The sequence below is a fragment of the Pseudophryne corroboree genome (genome assembly GCF_028390025.1).
Source record: "Pseudophryne corroboree isolate aPseCor3 chromosome 6 unlocalized genomic scaffold, aPseCor3.hap2 SUPER_6_unloc_3, whole genome shotgun sequence".
Classification (NCBI taxonomy): domain Eukaryota; kingdom Metazoa; phylum Chordata; class Amphibia; order Anura; family Myobatrachidae; genus Pseudophryne; species Pseudophryne corroboree.
In genome coordinates, this window is record NW_026967604.1 from 311,538 (window position 1) to 331,676 (window position 20,139).

The 20,139-nt window shown below is 50.5% G+C and overlaps 1 protein-coding gene across 1 annotated transcript in view; it reads right to left on the reverse strand.

The window, feature by feature from the left end:
• Window positions 1-15,253, reverse strand: part of ACAP1 (ArfGAP with coiled-coil, ankyrin repeat and PH domains 1) — a 289,787-nt gene extending 274,534 nt beyond the window's left edge. The window contains exon 1 of the mRNA XM_063950432.1: window positions 14,986-15,253. Within this exon, the coding sequence (XP_063806502.1) occupies window positions 14,986-15,038 (53 nt within the window). The 5' untranslated portion in view covers window positions 15,039-15,253. The remainder of the gene's footprint in view (window positions 1-14,985) is intronic.
• Window positions 15,254-20,139: the final 4,886 nt, after the last annotated feature.

Sequence of the window (20,139 nt, forward strand, 5' to 3'; positions counted from 1 at the left end):
GGAGTAAGGAGGTACAGGGATGAGGAAAGAAGTGCAGGGAGGCACAGGGAAGTGCAGGGAGGAGTAGGGAGGTACAGGGATGAGGAAAGAAGTGCAGGGAGGCACAGGAAAGTGCAGGGAGGAGTAAGGAGGTACAGGGATGAGGAAAGAAGTGCAGGGAGGCACAGGGAAGTGCAGGGAGGAGTAGGGAGGTACAGGGATGAGGAAAGAAGTGCAGGGAGGCACAGGAAAGTGCAGGGAGGAGTAAGGAGGTACAGGGATGAGGAAAGAAGCGCAGGGAGGCACAGGGAAGTGCAGGGAGGAGTAGGGAGGTACAGGGATAAGGAAAGAAGTGCAGGGAGGCACAGGGAAGTGCAGGGAGGAGTAGGGAGGTACAGGGATGAGGAAAGAAGTGCAGGGAGGCACAGGGAAGTGCAGGGAGGAGTAGGGAGGTACAGGGATGAAGAAAGAAGTGCAGGGAGGCACAGGGAAGTGCAGGGAGGAGTAGGGAGGTACAGGGATGAGGAAAGAAGTGCAGGGAGGCACAGGGAAGTTCAGGGAGGAGTAGGGAGGTGCAGGGATGAGGAAATAAGTGCAGGGAGGCACAGGGAAGTGCAGGGAGGTGCAGGGATGAGGAAAGAAGTGCAGGGAGGCACAGGGAAGTGCAGGGAGGAGTAGGGAGGTACAGGGATGAGGAAAGAAGTGCAGGGAGGCACAGGAAAGTGCAGGGAGGAGTAAGGAGGTACAGGGATGAGGAAAGAAGTGCAGGGAGGCACAGGGAAGTGCAGGGAGGAGTAGGGAGGTACAGGGATGAGGAAAGAAGTGTAGGGAGGCACAGGGAAGTGCAGGGAGGAGTAGGGAGGTACAGGGATGAGGAAAGAAGTGCAGGGAGGCACAGGGAAGTGCAGGGAGGAGTAGGGAGGTACAGGGATGAAGAAAGAAGTGCAGGGAGGCACAGGGAAGTGCAGGGAGGAGTAGGGAGGTACAGGGATGAGGAAAGAAGTGCAGGGAGGCACAGGGAAGTGCAGGGAGGAGTAGGGAGGTACAGGGATGAAGAAAGAAGTGCAGGGAGGCACAGGGAAGTGCAGGGAGGAGTAGGGAGGTACAGGGATGAGGAAAGAAGTGCAGGGAGGCACAGGGATGTGCAGGGAGGAGTAGGGAGGTACAGGGATGAGGAAAGAAGTGCAGGGAGGCACAGGGAAGTGTAAGGAGGAGTAGGGAGGTGCAGGGATGAGGAAAGAAGTGCAGGGAGGCACACGGAAGTGCAGGGAGGAGTAGGGAGGTACAGGGATGAGGAATGAAGTGCAGGGAGGCACAGGAAAGTGCAGGGAGGAGTAAGGAGGTACAGGGATGAGGAAAGAAGTGCAGGGAGGCACAGGGAAGTGCAGGGAGGAGTAGGGAGGTACAGGGATGAGGAAAGAAGTGCAGGGAGGCACAGGGAAGTGCAGGGAGGAGTAAAGAGGTACAGGGATGAAGAAAGAAGTGCAGGGAGGCACAGGGAAGTGCAGGGAGGAGTAGGGAGGTACAGGGATGAGGAAAGAAGTGCAGGGAGGCACAGGGAAGTGCAGGGAGGAGTAGGGAGGTACAGGGATGAGGAAAGAAGTGCAGGGAGGCACAGGGAAGTGCAGGGAGGAGTAGGGAGGTACAGGGATGAAGAAAGAAGTGCAGGGAGGCACAGGGAAGTGCAGGGAGGAGTAGGGAGGTACAGGGATGAAGAAAGAAGTGCAGGGAGGCACAGGGAAGTGCAGGGAGGAGTAGGGAGGTACAGGGATGAGGAAAGAAGTGCAGGGAGGCACAGGGAAGTGCAGGGAGGAGTAGGGAGGTACAGGGATGAGGAAAGAAGTGCAGGGAGGCACAGGGAAGTGCAGGGAGGAGTAGGGAGGTGCAGGGATGAGGAAAGAAGTGCAGGGAGGCACAGGGAAGTGCAGGGAGGAGCAAAGAGGTACAGGGATGAGGAAAGAAGTGGAGGGAGGCACAGGAAAGTGCAGGGAGGAGTAGGGAGGTGCAGGGATGAGGAAAGAAGTGCAGGGAGGCACAGGGAAGTGCAGGGAGGAGTAGGGAGGTACAGGGATGAGGAAAGAAGTGCAGGGAGGCACAGGGAAGTGCAGGGAGGAGTAGGGAGGTGCAGGGATGAGGAAAGAAGTGCAGGGAGGCACAGGGAAGTGCAGGGAGGAGCAAAGAGGTACAGGGATGAGGAAAGAAGTGGAGGGAGGCACAGGAAAGTGCAGGGAGGAGTAGGGAGGTGCAGGGATGAGGAAAGAAGTGCAGGGAGGCACAGGGAAGTGCAGGGAGGAGCAGAGAAGTCTCCAGCAGTGCCACTGCCCCCCCCCCCCCCCCGCACGGCAACCATTTATAGAGCACAAGTGGGCGGTCCAAGAGGACTCGATGTGATTCACGCTGAATCGCGACATTGCAGAACCGCATCCTGCTCTGCTCTGGCTGTGATATCAGCATCGTATGGGGGGATGTGGCCATGATGATGCGACTGTGACTTCCACTCCCCCTGTGCTTCCTCCACTATATAGTTACACCCCTATGATGCGTCACCCTGGCCCTCCACGCCCCCTGTTGAGCTGGCTGCCCTCACCCGAAGGGGCAGTCACAGGGCCGTTTCTTGGGGCAGGCGAGCAGTGCAACCGCACTGGGCGCCCGCCGTGGCACTAACTGTGGCTCCCTGCTTTCCCCTCCTATTTCTCCCCGAGTAACCCGATTTTAGCTGTGGGAGATTTTGGCTGTGGGAGATTTTGGCTGTGGGAGATTTTAGCTGTGGGAGATTTTGGCTGTGGGAGATTTTGGCTGTGGGAGATTTTAGCTGTGGGAGATTTTGGCTGTGGGAGATTTTGGCTGTGGGAGATTTTGGCTGTGGGAGATTTTGGCTGTGGGCCATTTTGGCTGTGGGAGATTTTGGCTGTGGGCCATTTTGTCTGTGGGAGATTGTGTCTGTTGGCCATTTTGGCTGTGGGAGATTTTGGCTGTGGGAGATTTTGGCTGTGGGCCATTTTGGCTGTGGGAGATTTTGGCTGTGGGCCATTTTGGCTGTGGGAGATTTTGGTTGTGGGAGATTTTGGCTGTTGGAGATTTTAGATGTGGGCCATTTTGGCTGTGGGAGATTTTGGCTGTGGGAGATTTTGGCTGTGGGAGATTTTAGATGTGGGCCATTTTGGCTGTGGGAGATTTTGGCTGTGGGAGATTTTAGATGTGGGAGATTTTGGCTGTGGGCCATTTTGGCTGTGGGCCATTTTGGCTGTGGGCCATTTTGGCTGTGGGCCATTTTGGCTGTGGAGATTTTGGCTGTGGGAGATTTTGGCTGTGGGCCATTTTGGCTGTGGGAGATTTTGGCTGTGGGCCATTTTGGCTGTGGGAGATTTTAGATGTGGGAGATTTTGGCTGTGGGAGATTTTGGCTGTGGGAGATTTTGTCTAGGGCCATTTTGGCTGTGGGAGATTTTGGCTGTGGGAGATTTTGGCTGTGGGAGATTTTGGCTGTGGGAGATTTTGGCTGTGGGCCATTTTGGCTGTGGGGGATTTTGGCTGTGGGAGATTTTGGCTGTGGGAGATTTTGGCTGTGGGAGATTTTGGCTGTGGGAGATTTTAGCTGTGGGAGATTTTGGCTGTGGGAGATTTTGGCTGTGGGAGATTTTAGCTGTGGGAGATTTTGGCTGTGGGAGATTTTGGCTGTGGGAGATTTTAGCTGTGGGAGATTTTGGCTGTGGGAGATTTTGGCTGTGGGAGATTTTAGCTGTGGGAGATTTTGGCTGTGGGAGATTTTGGCTGTGGGCCATTTTGGCTGTGGGAGATTTTGGCTGTGGGCCATTTTGTCTGTGGGAGATTGTGTCTGTTGGCCATTTTGGCTGTGGGAGATTTTGGCTGTGGGAGATTTTGGCTGTGGGCCATTTTGGCTGTGGGAGATTTTGGCTGTGGGACATTTTGGCTGTGGGAGATTTTGGCTGTGGGAGATTTTGGCTGTTGGAGATTTTAGATGTGGGCCATTTTGGCTGTGGGAGATTTTGGCTGTGGGAGATTTTGGCTGTGGGAGATTTTAGATGTGGGCCATTTTGGCTGTGGGAGATTTTGGCTGTGGGAGATTTTAGATGTGGGAGATTTTGGCTGTGGGCCATTTTGGCTGTGGGCCATTTTGGCTGTGGGCCATTTTGGCTGTGGAGATTTTGGCTGTGGGAGATTTTGGCTGTGGGCCATTTTGGCTGTGGGAGATTTTGGCTGTGGGCCATTTTGGCTGTGGGAGATTTTAGATGTGGGAGATTTTGGCTGTGGGCCATTTTGGCTGTGGGAGATTTTGGCTGTGGGCCATTTTGGCTGTGGAGATTTTGGCTGTGGGAGATTTTAGCTGTGGGAGATTTTGGCTGTGGGCCATTTTGGCTGTGGGAGATTTTGGCTGTGGGAGATTTGGGCTGTGGGAGGTTTTAGCTGTGGGAGATTTTGGCTGTGGGCCATTTTGGCTGTGGGCCATTTTGGCTGTGGGAGATTTTGGCTGTGTTCCATTTTGGCTGTGGGAGATTTTGGCTGTGGGCCATTTTGGCTGTGGGAGATTTTAGATGTGGGAGATTTTGGCTGTGGGAGATTTTGGCTGTGGGAGATTTTGTCTAGGGCCATTTTGCCTGTGGGAGATTTTGGCTGTGGGAGATTTTGGCTGTGGGAGATTTTGGCTGTGGGCCATTTTGGCTGTGGGGGATTTTGGCTGTGGGAGATTTTGGCTGTGGGAGATTTTAGCTGTGGGAGATTTTGGCTGTGGGAGATTTTGGCTGTGGGAGATTTTGGCTGTGGGAGATTTTAGCTGTGGGAGATTTTGGCTGTGGGAGATTTTGGCTGTGGGAGATTTTAGCTGTGGGAGATTTTGGCTGTGGGAGATTTTGGCTGTGGGAGATTTTGTGGGAGATTTTGGCTGTGGGCCATTTTGTCTGTGGGAGATTGTGTCTGTTGGCCATTTTGGCTGTGGGAGATTTTGGCTGTGGGAGATTTTGGCTGTGGGCCATTTTGGCTGTGGGAGATTTTGGCTGTGTGCCATTTTGGCTGTGGGAGATTTTGGCTGTGGGAGATTTTGGCTGTTGGAGATTTTAGATGTGGGCCATTTTGGCTGTGGGAGATTTTGGCTGTGGGAGATTTTAGATGTGGGCCATTTTGGCTGTGGGAGATTTTGGCTGTGGGAGATTTTAGATGTGGGAGATTTTGGCTGTGGGCCATTTTGGCTGTGGAGATTTTGGCTGTGGGAGATTTTGGCTGTGGGCCATTTTGGCTGTGGGAGATTTTGGCTGTGGGCCATTTTGGCTGTGGGAGATTTTAGATGTGGGAGATTTTGGCTGTGGGCCATTTTGGCTGTGGGAGATTTTGGCTGTGGGCCATTTTGGCTGTGGAGATTTTGGCTGTGGGAGATTTTAGCTGTGGGAGATTTTGGCTGTGGGCCATTTTGGCTGTGGGAGATTTTGGCTGTGGGAGATTTTGGCTGTGGGAGGTTTTAGCTGTGGGAGATTTTGGCTGTGGGCCATTTTGGCTGTGGGAGATTTTAGATGTGGGAGATTTTGGCTGTGGGCCATTTTGGCTGTGGGAGATTTTGGCTGTGGGATATTTTGGCTGTGGGAGATTTTAGCTGTGGGAGATTTTAGCTGTGGGAGATTTTGGCTGTGGGCCATTTTGGCTGTGGAGATTTTGGCTGTGGGAGATTTTGGCTGTGGGAGATTTTGGCTGTGGGCCATTTTGGCTGTGGAGATTTTAGCTGTGGGAGATTTTGGCTGTGGGCCATTTTGGCTGTGGGAGATTTTGGCTGTGGGATATTTTGGCTGTGGGAGATTTTAGCTGTGGGAGATTTTAGCTGTGGGAGATTTTAGCTGTGGGAGATTTTGGCTGTGGGCCATTTTGGCTGTGGGAGATTTTGGCTAACTCATTTAAGCAAGGGGATGTTCTTTTTGCAGCGACCTAGCCAAGATTGCAATGCCTGCACAGTCTATTTTTAGCAGCGATAGCGAGCTGGCGGGGACGCACATCACTGTCGCTGGCAGCGTACACACAGAGCGATATGCACTAACTTTCTGAGCGATTCTGACTATACCCTCAGCTACTGTATATCGCTCCGTGTATATGGACCTTAAACATGCGAGAGCAACGCTGCCGCGGACGGTTTCACTTGTGTGCGGGAAGGGGGGGGGGGAAGCAGGGCCCAGCGTGTGGAAGGGAGGGGAGCAGGGCCCAGCGTGCGGGGGGGACTTGCCCTGTGCTGGGTGTCCCCCCACATGCGTCTTTTCGCACATCTATGATTCATGCTGAATTAGACCCATTCTGCACAGGTGTGTAATCCATCAGGTAAGGGTACAAATCAGGCTGTACACACACCCGCTGTACACACACCCACACTGTACACACACACACTGTACACACACCCACAGTACACTTACTGTATGCACAGATACACGCACACATATATACACACACTGTACACTTACTGTATGCACAGATGCACGCACACATATATACACTGTACACACACACACACACACACCCTGTACACACACCCACAGTACACTTACTGTATGCACAGATACACGCACACATATATACACACACTGTACACTTACTGTATGCACAGATACACGCACACATATATACACACACTGTACACTTACTGTATGCACAGATACACGCACACATATATACACACACTGTACACTTACTGTATGCACAGATGCACGCACACATATATACACTTACTGTATGCACAGATACACGCACACATATATACACACACTGTACACTTACTGTATGCACAGATGCACGCACACATATATACACACTGTACACACACCCACACTGTACACACCCACCCACAGTACACTTACTGTATGCACAGATACACGCACACATATATACACACACTGTACACTTACTGTATGCACAGATACACGCACACATATATACACACACTGTACACTTACTGTATGCACAGATGCACGCACACATATATACACACACTGTACACTTGCTGTATGCACAGATGCACGCACACACATATACACACACACACTGTACACTTGCTGTATGCACAGATGCACGCGCACACAAATACACACACACACTGTACACTTGCTGTATGCACAGATGCATGCGCACACATATATACACACACACTGTACACTTGCTGTATGCACAGACGTACGCGCACACATATACACACACACACACTGTACACTTGCTGTATGCACAGATGCACGCACACATATATACACACACTGTACACTTGCTGTATGCACAGATGCACGCGCACACATATATACACACACACTGTACACTTGCAGTATGCCCAGATGCACGCGCACACATATATACACACACACTGTACACTTGCTGTATGCCCAGATGCAAGCGCACACATATATACACACACTGTACACTTGCTGTATGCCCAGATGCACGCGCACACATATATACACACACACTGTACACTTGCTGTATGCACAGATGCACGTGCACACATATATACACACACACTGTACACTTGCTGTATGCACAGATGCACGCGCACACATCTATACACACACACTGTACACTTGCTGTATGCACAGATGCACGCACACATATATACACACACACACTGTACACTTGCTGTATGCCCAGATGCACGCGCACTCATACACACACACACTGTACACTTGCTGTATGCCCAGATGCACGCACACATATATACACACATACTGTACACTTGCTGTATGCCCAGATGCACGCACACATATATACACACACATACTGTACACTTACTGTATGCACAGATGCACGCACACATATATACACACATACTGTACACTTACTGTATGCACAGATGCACGCACACATATATACACACATACTGTACACTTACTGTATGCACAGATGCACGCACACATATATACACACACATACTGTACACTTACTGTATGCACAGATGCACGCACACATATACACACACATACTGTACACTTACTGTATGCACAGATGCACGCACACATATACACACACATACTGTACACTTACTGTATGCACAGATGCACGCACATATATACACACACATACTGTACACTTACTGTATGCACAGATGCACGCACACATATATACACACATACTGTACACTTACTGTATGCACAGATGCACGCACACATATATACACACATACTGTACACTTACTGTATGCACAGATGAACGCACACATATATACACACACACTGTACACTTACTGTATGCACAGATGCACGCACACATATATACACACACATACTGTACACTTACTGTATGCACAGATGCACGCACACATATACACACTGTACACTTACTGTATGCACAGATACACGCACACATATATACACACACACTGTACACTTACTGTATGCACAGATACACGCACACATATATACACACACATTGTACACTTACTGTATGCACGGATACATGCACACATATATACACACACACTGTACACTTACTGTATGCACAGATGCACGCACACATATATACACACACACGGTACACTTACTGTATCCACAGATACACGCACACATATATACACACACACATACTGTACACTTACTGTATGCACAGATACACGCACACCTATACACACACACTGTACACTTACTGTATGCAGATACACGCACACATATATACACACATACTGTACACTTACTGTATACACAGATACACGCACACATATATACACACACACTGTACACTTACTGTATGCAGATACACGCACACATATATACACACACACTGTACACACTGTATGCACAGATACACGCACACATATATACACACACACTGTACACACTGTATGCACAGATACACGCACACATATATACACACACATACTGTACACTTACTGTATGCACAGATACACGCACACATATACACACACACTGTACACTTACTGTATGCACAGATACACGCACACATATACACACACACACATACTGTATGCACAGATACACGCACACATATATACACACACACTGTACACACTGTATGCACAGATACACGCACACATATATACACACACACACAGTACACTTACTGTATGCACAGATGCACGCACACATATATACACACACACTGTACACTTACTGTATGCACAGATACATGCACACATATATACACACACACATACTGTATGCACAGATACACGCACACATATATACACACACACACATACTGTATGCACAGATACACGCACACATATATACACACACACTGTACACTTACTGTATGCACAGATGCACGAACACATATATACACACACACTGTACACTTACTGTATGCACAGATACACACATATATACAATACATACACTGTACACTTACTGCATACACAGATACACGCACACATATATACACACACTGTACACTTACTGTATGCACAGATGCACGCACACATATATACACACACACACATACTGTATGCACAGATACACGCACACATATATACACACACACACATACTGTATGCACAGATACACGCACACATATATACACACACTGTACACTTTATGCACAGATGCACGAACACATATATACACACACTGTACACTTACTGTATGCACAGATGCACGAACACATATATACACACACACTGTACACTTACTGTATGCACAGATACACACATATAAACATACACTGTACACTTACTGCATACACAGATACACGCACACATATATACACACACTGTACACTTACTGTATGCACAGATGCACGCACACATATATACACACACAATGTACACACACACACTATACCAGAGATTTTCAACCTTTTACAGCTCGCGGCACACTGAACAAGATATAAATATTGCCAAGGCACAATCACATATAATGGTGCTGCACGGTGCAGTTGCGTGTCCTAGGATGTCATGTTGCAGCTTCTCCATAGGTAACACCTGAGCCACATCTGAGAAAGCCAGAAGAGCCCAACACTGCCCGGGCCCAAAATAAGAACTGGCTCTGCAACCACTAAACCCACCAGTACTGATCCTTCCAGGGCCTCAGTAGCGACTGACGGGCATTGCTCTGCTACTATGGCGGCACACCTGGAGACTGCTCAGGGCACACTAGTGTATCACGGCTCTACACACTTACACACAGATACACAGCACGCGGCACTACACACTTACACACAGATACACAGTGCGCGGCACTACACACTTACACACAGATACACAGTGCGCGGCACTACACACTTACACACAGATACACAGCGCGCGGCACTACACACTTACACACAGATACACAGTGCGCGGCACTACACACTTACACACAGATACACAGCGCGCGGCACTACACACTTACACACAGATACACAGCGTGCGGCACTACACACTTACACACAGATACACAGTGCGCGGCACTACACACTTACACACAGATACACAGTGCGCGGCACTACACACTTACACACAGATACACAGTGCGCGGCACTACACACTTACACACAGATACACAGCGCGCGGCACTACACACTTACACACAGATACACAGCGCGCGGCACTACACACTTACACACAGATACACAGCGCGCGGCACTACACACTTACACACAGATACACAGTGCGCGGCACTACACACTTACACACAGATACACAGCGCGCGGCACTACACACTTACACACAGATACACAGTGCGCGGCACTACACACTTACACACAGATACACAGTGCGCGGCACTACACACTTACACACAGATACACAGCGCGCGGCACTACACACTTACACACAGATACACAGTGCGCGGCACTACACACTTACACACAGATACACAGTGCGCGGCACTACACACTTACACACAGATACACAGTGCGCGGCACTACACACTTACACACAGATACACAGCGCGCGGCACTACACACTTACACACAGATACACAGCGCGCGGCGCTACACACTTACACACAGATACACAGCGCGCGGCGCTACACACAGATACACAGTGCGCGGCACTACACACTTACACACAGATACACAGTGCGCGGCACTATACACTTACACACAGATACACAGCGCGCGGCACTACACACTTACACACAGATACACAGCGCGCGGCGCTACACACTTACACACAGATACACAGTGCGCGGCACTATACACTTACACACAGATACACAGCGCGCGGCACTACACACTTACACACAGATACACAGCGCGCGGCACTACACACTTACACACAGATACACAGCGCGCGGCACTACACACTTACACACAGATACACAGCGCGCGGCACTACACACTTACACACAGATACACAGCGCGCGGCACTATACACTTACACACAGATACACAGCGCGCGGCACTACACACTTACACACAGATACACAGTGCGCGGCACTACACACTTACACACAGATACACAGCGCGCGGCACTATACACTTACACACAGATACACAGCGCGCGGCACTACACACTTACACACAGATACACAGCGCGCGGCGCTACACACTTACACACAGATACACAGCGCGCGGCGCTACACACAGATACACAGTGCGCGGCACTACACACTTACACACAGATACACAGCGCGCGGCGCTACACACAGATACACAGTGCGCGGCACTACACACTTACACACAGATACACAGTGCGCGGCACTACACACTTACACACAGATACACAGCGCGCGGCACTACACACTTACACACAGATACACAGCGCGCGGCGCTACACACTTACACACAGATACACAGTGCGCGGCACTACACACTTACACACAGATACACAGTGCGCGGCACTACACACTTACACACAGATACACAGTGCGCGGCACTACACACTTACACACAGATACACAGTGCGCGGCACTACACACTTACCCACAGATACACAGCGCGCGGCACTACACACTAACACACAGATACACAGTGCGCGGCACTACACACTTACACACAGATACACAGTGCGCGGCACTACACACTTATACACAGTGCGCGGCACTACACACTTACACACAGATACACAGCGCGCGGCACTACACACTAACACACAGATACACAGTGCGCGGCACTACACACTTACACACAGATACACAGTGCGCGGCACTACACACTTACACACAGATACACAGTGCGCGGCACTATACACTTACACACAGATACACAGCGCGCGGCACTACACACTTACACACAGATACACAGCGCGCGGCGCTACACACTTACACACAGATACACAGCGCGCGGCACTACACACTTACACACAGATACACAGCGCGCGGCACTACACACTTACACACAGATACACAGCGCGCGGCACTATACACTTACACACAGATACACAGCGCGCGGCACTACACACTTACACACAGATACACAGCGCGCGGCGCTACACACTTACACACAGATACACAGCGCGCGGCGCTACACACAGATACACAGTGCGCGGCACTACACACTTACACACAGATACACAGCGCGCGGCGCTACACACAGATACACAGTGCGCGGCACTACACACTTACACACAGATACACAGTGCGCGGCACTACACACTTACACACAGATACACAGCGCGCGGCACTACACACTTACACACAGATACACAGCGCGCGGCGCTACACACAGATACACAGTGCGCGGCACTACACACTTACACACAGATACACAGCGCGCGGCACTACACACTTACACACAGATACACAGTGCGCGGCACTATACACTTACACACAGATACACAGTGCGCGGCACTACACACTTACACACAGATACACAGCGCGCGGCACTACACACTTACACACAGATACACAGTGCGCGGCACTACACACTTACACACAGATACACAGCGCGCGGCACTACACACTTACACACAGATACACAGTGCGCGGCACTACACACACACAGATACACAGTGCGCGGCACTACACACTTACACACAAATACACAGCGCGCGGCACTACACACTTACACACAGATACACAGCGCGCGGCACTACACACACACAGATACACAGCGCGCGGCACTACACACTTACACACAGATACACAGCGCGCGGCACTACACACTTACACACAGATACACAGTGCGCGGCACTACACACTTACACACAGATACACAGTGCGCGGCACTACACACTTACACACAGATACACAGTGCGCGGCACTACACACTTACACACAGATACACAGCGCGCGGCACTACACACTTACACACAGATACACAGCGCGCGGCACTACACACTTACACACAGATACACAGCGCGCGGCACTACACACTTACACACAGATACACAGCGCGCGGCACTACACACTTACACACAGATACACAGTGCGCGGCACTACACACTTACACACAGATACACAGTGCGCGGCACTACACACTTACACACAGATACACAGCGCGCGGCACTACACACTTACACACAGATACACAGCGCGCGGCACTACACACTTACACACAGATACACAGTGCGCGGCACTACACACTTACACACAGATACACAGCGCGCGGCACTACACACTTACACACAGATACACAGCGCGCGGAACTACACACTTACACACAGATACACAGTGCGCGGCACTACACACTTACACACAGATACACAGCGCGCGGCACTACACACTTACACACAGATACACAGCGCGCGGCACTACACACTTACACACAGATACACAGCGCGCGGCACTACACACTTACACACAGATACACAGCGCGCGGCACTACACACTTACACACAGATACACAGCGCGCGGCACTACACACTTACACACAGATACACAGCGCGCGGCACTACACACTTACACACAGATACACAGTGCGCGGCACTACACACTTACACACAGATACACAGCGCGCGGCACTACACACTTACACAGATACACAGCGCGCGGCACTACACACTTACACACAGATACACAGCGCGCGGCACTACACACTTACACACAGATACACAGTGCGCGGCACTACACACTTACACACAGATACACAGTGCGCGGCACTACACACTTACACACAGATACACAGCGCGCGGCACTACACACTTACACACAGATACACAGTGCGCGGCACTACACACTTACACACAGATACACAGTGCGCGGCACTACGCACTTACACACAGATACACAGTGCGCGGCGCTACGCACTTACACACAGATACACAGCGCGCGGCGCTACACACTTACACACAGATACACAGCGCGCGGCACTATACACTTACACACAGATACACAGCGCGCGGCACTACACACTTACACACAGATACACAGTGCGCGGCACTACACACTTACACACAGATACACAGCGCGCGGCACTACACACTAACACACAGATACACAGTGCGCGGCACTACACACTTACACACAGATACACAGTGCGCGGCACTACACACTTACACACAGATACACAGCGCGCGGCGCTACACACTTACACACAGATACACAGTGCGCGGCGCTACACACTTACACACAGATACACAGCGCGCGGCACTACACACTTACACACAGATACACAGTGCGCGGCACTACACACTTACACACAGATACACAGTGCGCGGCACTACACACTTACACACAGATACACAGTGCGCGGCACTACACACTTACACACAGATACACAGCGCGCGGCGCTACACACTTACACAGTGCGCGGCACTACACACTTACACACAGATACACAGTGCGCGGCACTACACACTTACACACAGATACACAGCGCGCGGCGCTACACACTTACACAGTGCGCGGCACTACACACTTACACACAGATACACAGCGCGCGGCGCTACACACTAACACACAGATACACAGTGCGCGGCACTACACACTTACACACAGATACACAGTGCGCGGCACTACACACTTACACACAGATACACAGCGCAGAAGTGTCAGCTATACTGTACATGATGATACAACACAATATTATAAGCAGGTGGAGGTTATCCAACAAACTGGAAATGGGCCGTCTCTGGAATTGCGGAGGGACCGACCATTGCCGACATCATCTCAGGGACTGCCGACATCATCTCAGAGACCGACCATTGCCGACATCATCTCACCTTGTGCGCGGAGAGTCCGTCAGACATTCTTCAAAGTCCAGGGTGACCGTCATTGCTCAGACTGCACTGACAGAGAGTGACTGACAGACAGCAAGAGTGAGAGATAGACCGAGAATGAGTGAGACTGACAGAGAGCGAGAGATGAGACTGACAGAGAGTGAGTGAGACTGACACTGAGGGAGTGACACAGAGAGACTGACAGTGAGAGAGAGACTGATAGTAAGAGAGAGACTGACAGTGAGAGAGAGACTGATAGTAAGAGAGAGACTGACAGTGAGAGAGAGACTGATAGTAAGAGAGAGACTGATAGTAAGAGAGAGACTGACAGTGAGAGAGAGACTGATAGTAAGAGAGAGACTGACAGTGAGAGAGAGACTGATAGTAAGAGAGAGACTGACAGTGAGAGAGAGACTGATAGTAAGAGAGAGACTGACAGTGAGAGAGAGACTGATAGTAAGAGAGAGACTGACAGTGAGAGAGAGACTGATAGTAAGAGAGAGACTGACAGTGAGAGAGAGACTGATAGTAAGAGAGAGACTGACAGTGAGAGAGAGACTGATAGTAAGAGAGAGACTGACAGTGAGAGAGAGACGGACAGTGAGAGAGAGACTGACAGAGTGAGACGGACAGTGAGAGACTAATACAGAGAGAGCGAGAGAGGGACACCCTAATCACACTAAGAGACAACCTGGAGATGAGATGTGAAAGAGGAAGAGACACCCTCTTCCTCAGGAAGGAAGACGAGTGGTAAGAGACACCCCCAGGTGGAGAGGTGAGACATGTGACATCCAGGCTGGAGATATCACTTCCTCTCAGTAATAACACTGAACCGTCTATCATTCTATTCCTATTATACATGTGATCAGAGCAGACCGTCGCTCACCATCACTCTCGGTGTTATCACCCAGCGGAGAGACATAGCATTATCAGTAACTAGGCGATCATCGCGCCCTATCAGCGCTCTGCACACCGTCATTACGGGCTACGCCCCCTTAACCCTTGTGGCGTGCAATATTTGTATTATATGGAGTATTACCACCAATCATAATTGTGTGGGTGGGTAAACATTGCATGGACAAAGGGCGTGCAATGGTTAAGGGGTCATAGCACCTTGCAAAGGCGTCAACAGCGGACGCAGGGCCAGATGATCACCTAGTACAGCGGTGGCCAACCCGCGGCTCTTTCATCCCCCGCATGCAGCTCGGCCGGCTCCTGGCCACCGCTGCCCGGCACATACACTTGTCTCCGGCGGCGGTGTCACTCTTCAATTCAGCGCCGGTCAGTGAGCCAATCAGAGCTCGCGGACCGGCAGCTAAGGCTCCTGATTGGCTGCCGGACCGCAAGCTTTGCTTGGCTCATGGACCGGCGTATAATTGAAGAGAGACACCGCCGCCGGAAAGTGAGGGTCAGGAGAGCCGTGCGCTGCGTTCTCCTCCCCTCACAGACAGCAGCAGCGCAGTGAGCAGAACGGAGGAAGGGGGGCATGTATATCTGGCAGTGGTGGCATATCTGACACTGGGGGGACATGTATAGCTGGCACTGGGGGCATATCTGACACTGGGGGGACATGTATAGCTGGCACTGGGGGCATATCTGACACTGGGGGGACATGTATAGCTGGCACTGTGGGGACATGTATATCTGGCACTGGGGGCATAGCTGGCACTGTGGGGACATGTGTATCTGGCACTGTGGGGACATGTGTATCTGGCACTGTGGGGACATGTGTATCTGGCACTGTGAGCTGTCGAAGTCAAAAATATTACATACAGAAAACATACAAACTCCAAACAGATGAGTCTCTGTGCGTGCGAATACGTGCAGTGTGCACAGCGATATATGGTAGCATACGCACTCACACAGACAAGCCACAAAGATATATTCAACACATATTTCATACAACACATAAATTAAACATGTCAAGCACCAGACATTATAATGTTTTAAATTATATAACAGAGTATAACATCATGTATAGGTATTAATGGAACGGAACAAGATAAACATGTCATGCTTGGTGTTAAAATAATCAGAGGAATGAGTGTGTTTGTTTGATACCTGTGGTTAGATTGTAGCACATTGCAATGAGTAGTTATGATTGAATGTATGAATATGAAGCCACAATTCAACTGAGAACAAAGGAAAGCAGATGGACAGGAAACCAGTGGCCAACCCCTATGATGTCTTCTTCAAGGCTGGACGTTGCTTGCATATGAACTGACCAATAACACATCATGAATGAGAAAGTTCCCTCCCCTGGACCAATAACAGAAGTCTCAGTCCCAGTCCTGTACTCCCCCAATATACACAGTGTATAGGTGATTGCAAACACACAAGAAGTTCTGTTTGCTGGTTGCTGTTTCAGTTGTTTTTGCTTGCTGAGAGAGAGATGGAGCGGAGTGTGCGTTGAGGGAAATGGTAATGTATGCTGGCTGTAACTGCATGGTTTCTTTTGTAACTGCTTCCTGTGTAATTGTAAATCTGTAACCATATATATACTGTACATGTGTTATATTGTATGTATATCCTTTTAATATCAAATATATACATCACTGAGCGTTGGAACTCAGATAATGTGTGTGAGTGCTTGTTTTCTCTTATGGGATGTAGTGTTTGCGACGTACAGCGCACTTTTATCGTATATGGTAATAAGATGCGCCTTGCGTCCACAGCATATATTAATGCTCAGAGCATAGATGTATCTGGCACAGTGGGGCATATGTGTATCTTACACTGTGGGGCATATGTGTATCTGGTACTGTGGGTCATATATGTATCTGGCACTGTAGGGACATGTGTATCTGGCACTGTGGGGAATATGTATATCTGGCACTGTGGGGCATATATGTATCTGGCACTGTGGGGCATATATGTATCTGGCACTGTGGGGCATATATGTATCTGGCACTGTGGGGCATATATGTATCTGGCACTGTGGGGCATATGTGTATCTGGCAGTGTGGAAGCACCCATTAATTGGCATTTTTATATGTATGTGGCACTGTACTGGGGCATTATATGTATGTGGCACTGTACAACATGACTAAAAACGGAGTTATGACACAAGGTTATACTCCTACAAACGTCATACCGAAAGGTGTGTGCACAAAAATGGGGCGTGGCTTTGTGAAAACAAGGTCACGCCCCCATTTTTGCGTGCACGCCTAAGGTGCGTGCATGATACTGGCTCTTGCCCTTAACTACAGATATTTTCTGGCTCTTCGCCTCTGACTGGTTGGCCAACCCTGACCTAGTATGGGGGAGTGGCGGGTGCGATGCGGATGGGGAGGGGGTCTGGGGGTGCTGCAGGTGGGGGAGGGGCGGGTTTGGAGCCATCACAGGTGATGGAAGGGGGTGTGTGCAGGTGCCGTGGATGGGTCCCGGAGGTACTGCGAGTGGGGGAGGAGCGGGTAATGCTTCTCCTCCTGTCAGCAGCTGAGCTGCTGTCCCCCCTTTGGCAGTGGCTCTCCCGGAGACTTGCACAGCAGCCACTCACTATTGTTAGCGCCGGTGTCCCAACGCGCCGCATTACAGGAAAGAAGATGCACTGAAACTACAGCTCCCAGCAGGCATTATTGCCGGAATGCTTCGGCGCTAAGGGCTGCTGGGAGCTGTAGTTTATTTAGTGCGTCTACTTCCCTGTAATGCGGCGCGTTGGGACACCGGCGCTAACAATAGTGACTGGCTGGCAGAACTGACTGACTCGCTGAATCAGTGTAAAAGGTGAGAGTGCTGTGCAGTGTCAGTGACACTACACACCCACTGCACTGCACTGTCACCTTTTACACTGATTCAGCGTCCAGACATTACCCTCCGCGATATCACCCACTCTATCCGTTACATTAGCCATCTCGGGGCTTCCAGGCCGGCAGGCCAGGTGCTGTGTTGCGGAGTCAGGGCCTCTGGGGATCTGGGCGCGGCTGTGGCGGGGCGGCACTTCTGTGACATCACACGCAGAGCAGGCTCCGGGGGTCAGAGAGTATGTGGCGCAGGGAGAGCTATGAACGCTTTCCGCTGCACCGCTTTCATACACATCTATGCCGGTGGCAGCAGCAGCTTTTGTTTCACCTGCGCCGCGGCTAGGTAGTGGGGATTGTTGCACTGCACATCCATGCTGAAGCAATAGCTGGTCTCAGTATAATACCTGAGTGTGTATATACAGACTTCAGGGTAGCCTCCTGCTTTCTATCTGCAGGCTCCTTTAGGGCGGCCGTATCCGGAGACGGTAGTGCCACCTTTTTTGACAGACGTGTGAGCGCTTTATCCACTCTAGGGGATGTCTCCCAACGTGACCTATCCTCTGGCGGGAAAGGGTACGCCATTAGTAACCTTTTAGGAATTACCAGTTTCTTATCAGGGGAAGCCCACGCGTCTTCATACACTTCATTTAATTCCTCAGATGGGGAAAAAACCACTGGTAGTTTTTTCTCCCCAAACATAATACCCTTTTTTGTGGTACCTGGGGTAATATCTGAAATGTGCAACACATTTTTCATTGCCGTAATCATGTAACATGTGGCTCTATTGGAATGTACACTAGTCTCATCATCGTCGACACTGGAGTCAGTATCCGTGTCGACATCTGTGTCTGCCATCTGAGGTAGTGGGCGTTTTAGGGCCCCTGATGGCTTTTGAGACGCCTGGGCAGGCACGGGCTGAGAAGCCGGCTGTCCCACATCTGCTATGTCGTCAAACCTTTTATGTAAGGAGTTGACACTGTCGCGTAATTCCTTCCACATGTCCATCCACTCAGGTGTCGACCTCGCAGGGGGTGACATCACATTTATCGGCATCTGCTCCCCCTCCACATAAGCCTCCTCATCAAACATGTCGACACAGCCGTACCGACACACCGCACACACACAGGGAATGCTCAGACTGAGGACAGGACCCCACAAAGTCCTTTGGGGAGACAGAGAGAGAGTATGCCAGCACACACCAGAGCGCTATATATATAGGGATTCACACTATCCACAGTGATTTTTCCCCTATAGCTGCTGATATTACACAGATTGCGCCTAAATTTAGTGCCCCCCCTCTCTTTTTTACCCTATGTAGTCTGGAAACTGCAGGGGAGAGCCTGGGGAGTGTCCTTCCAGCGGAGCTGTGAGGGAAAATGGCGCCAGTGTGCTGAGGGAGATAGCCCCGCCCCTT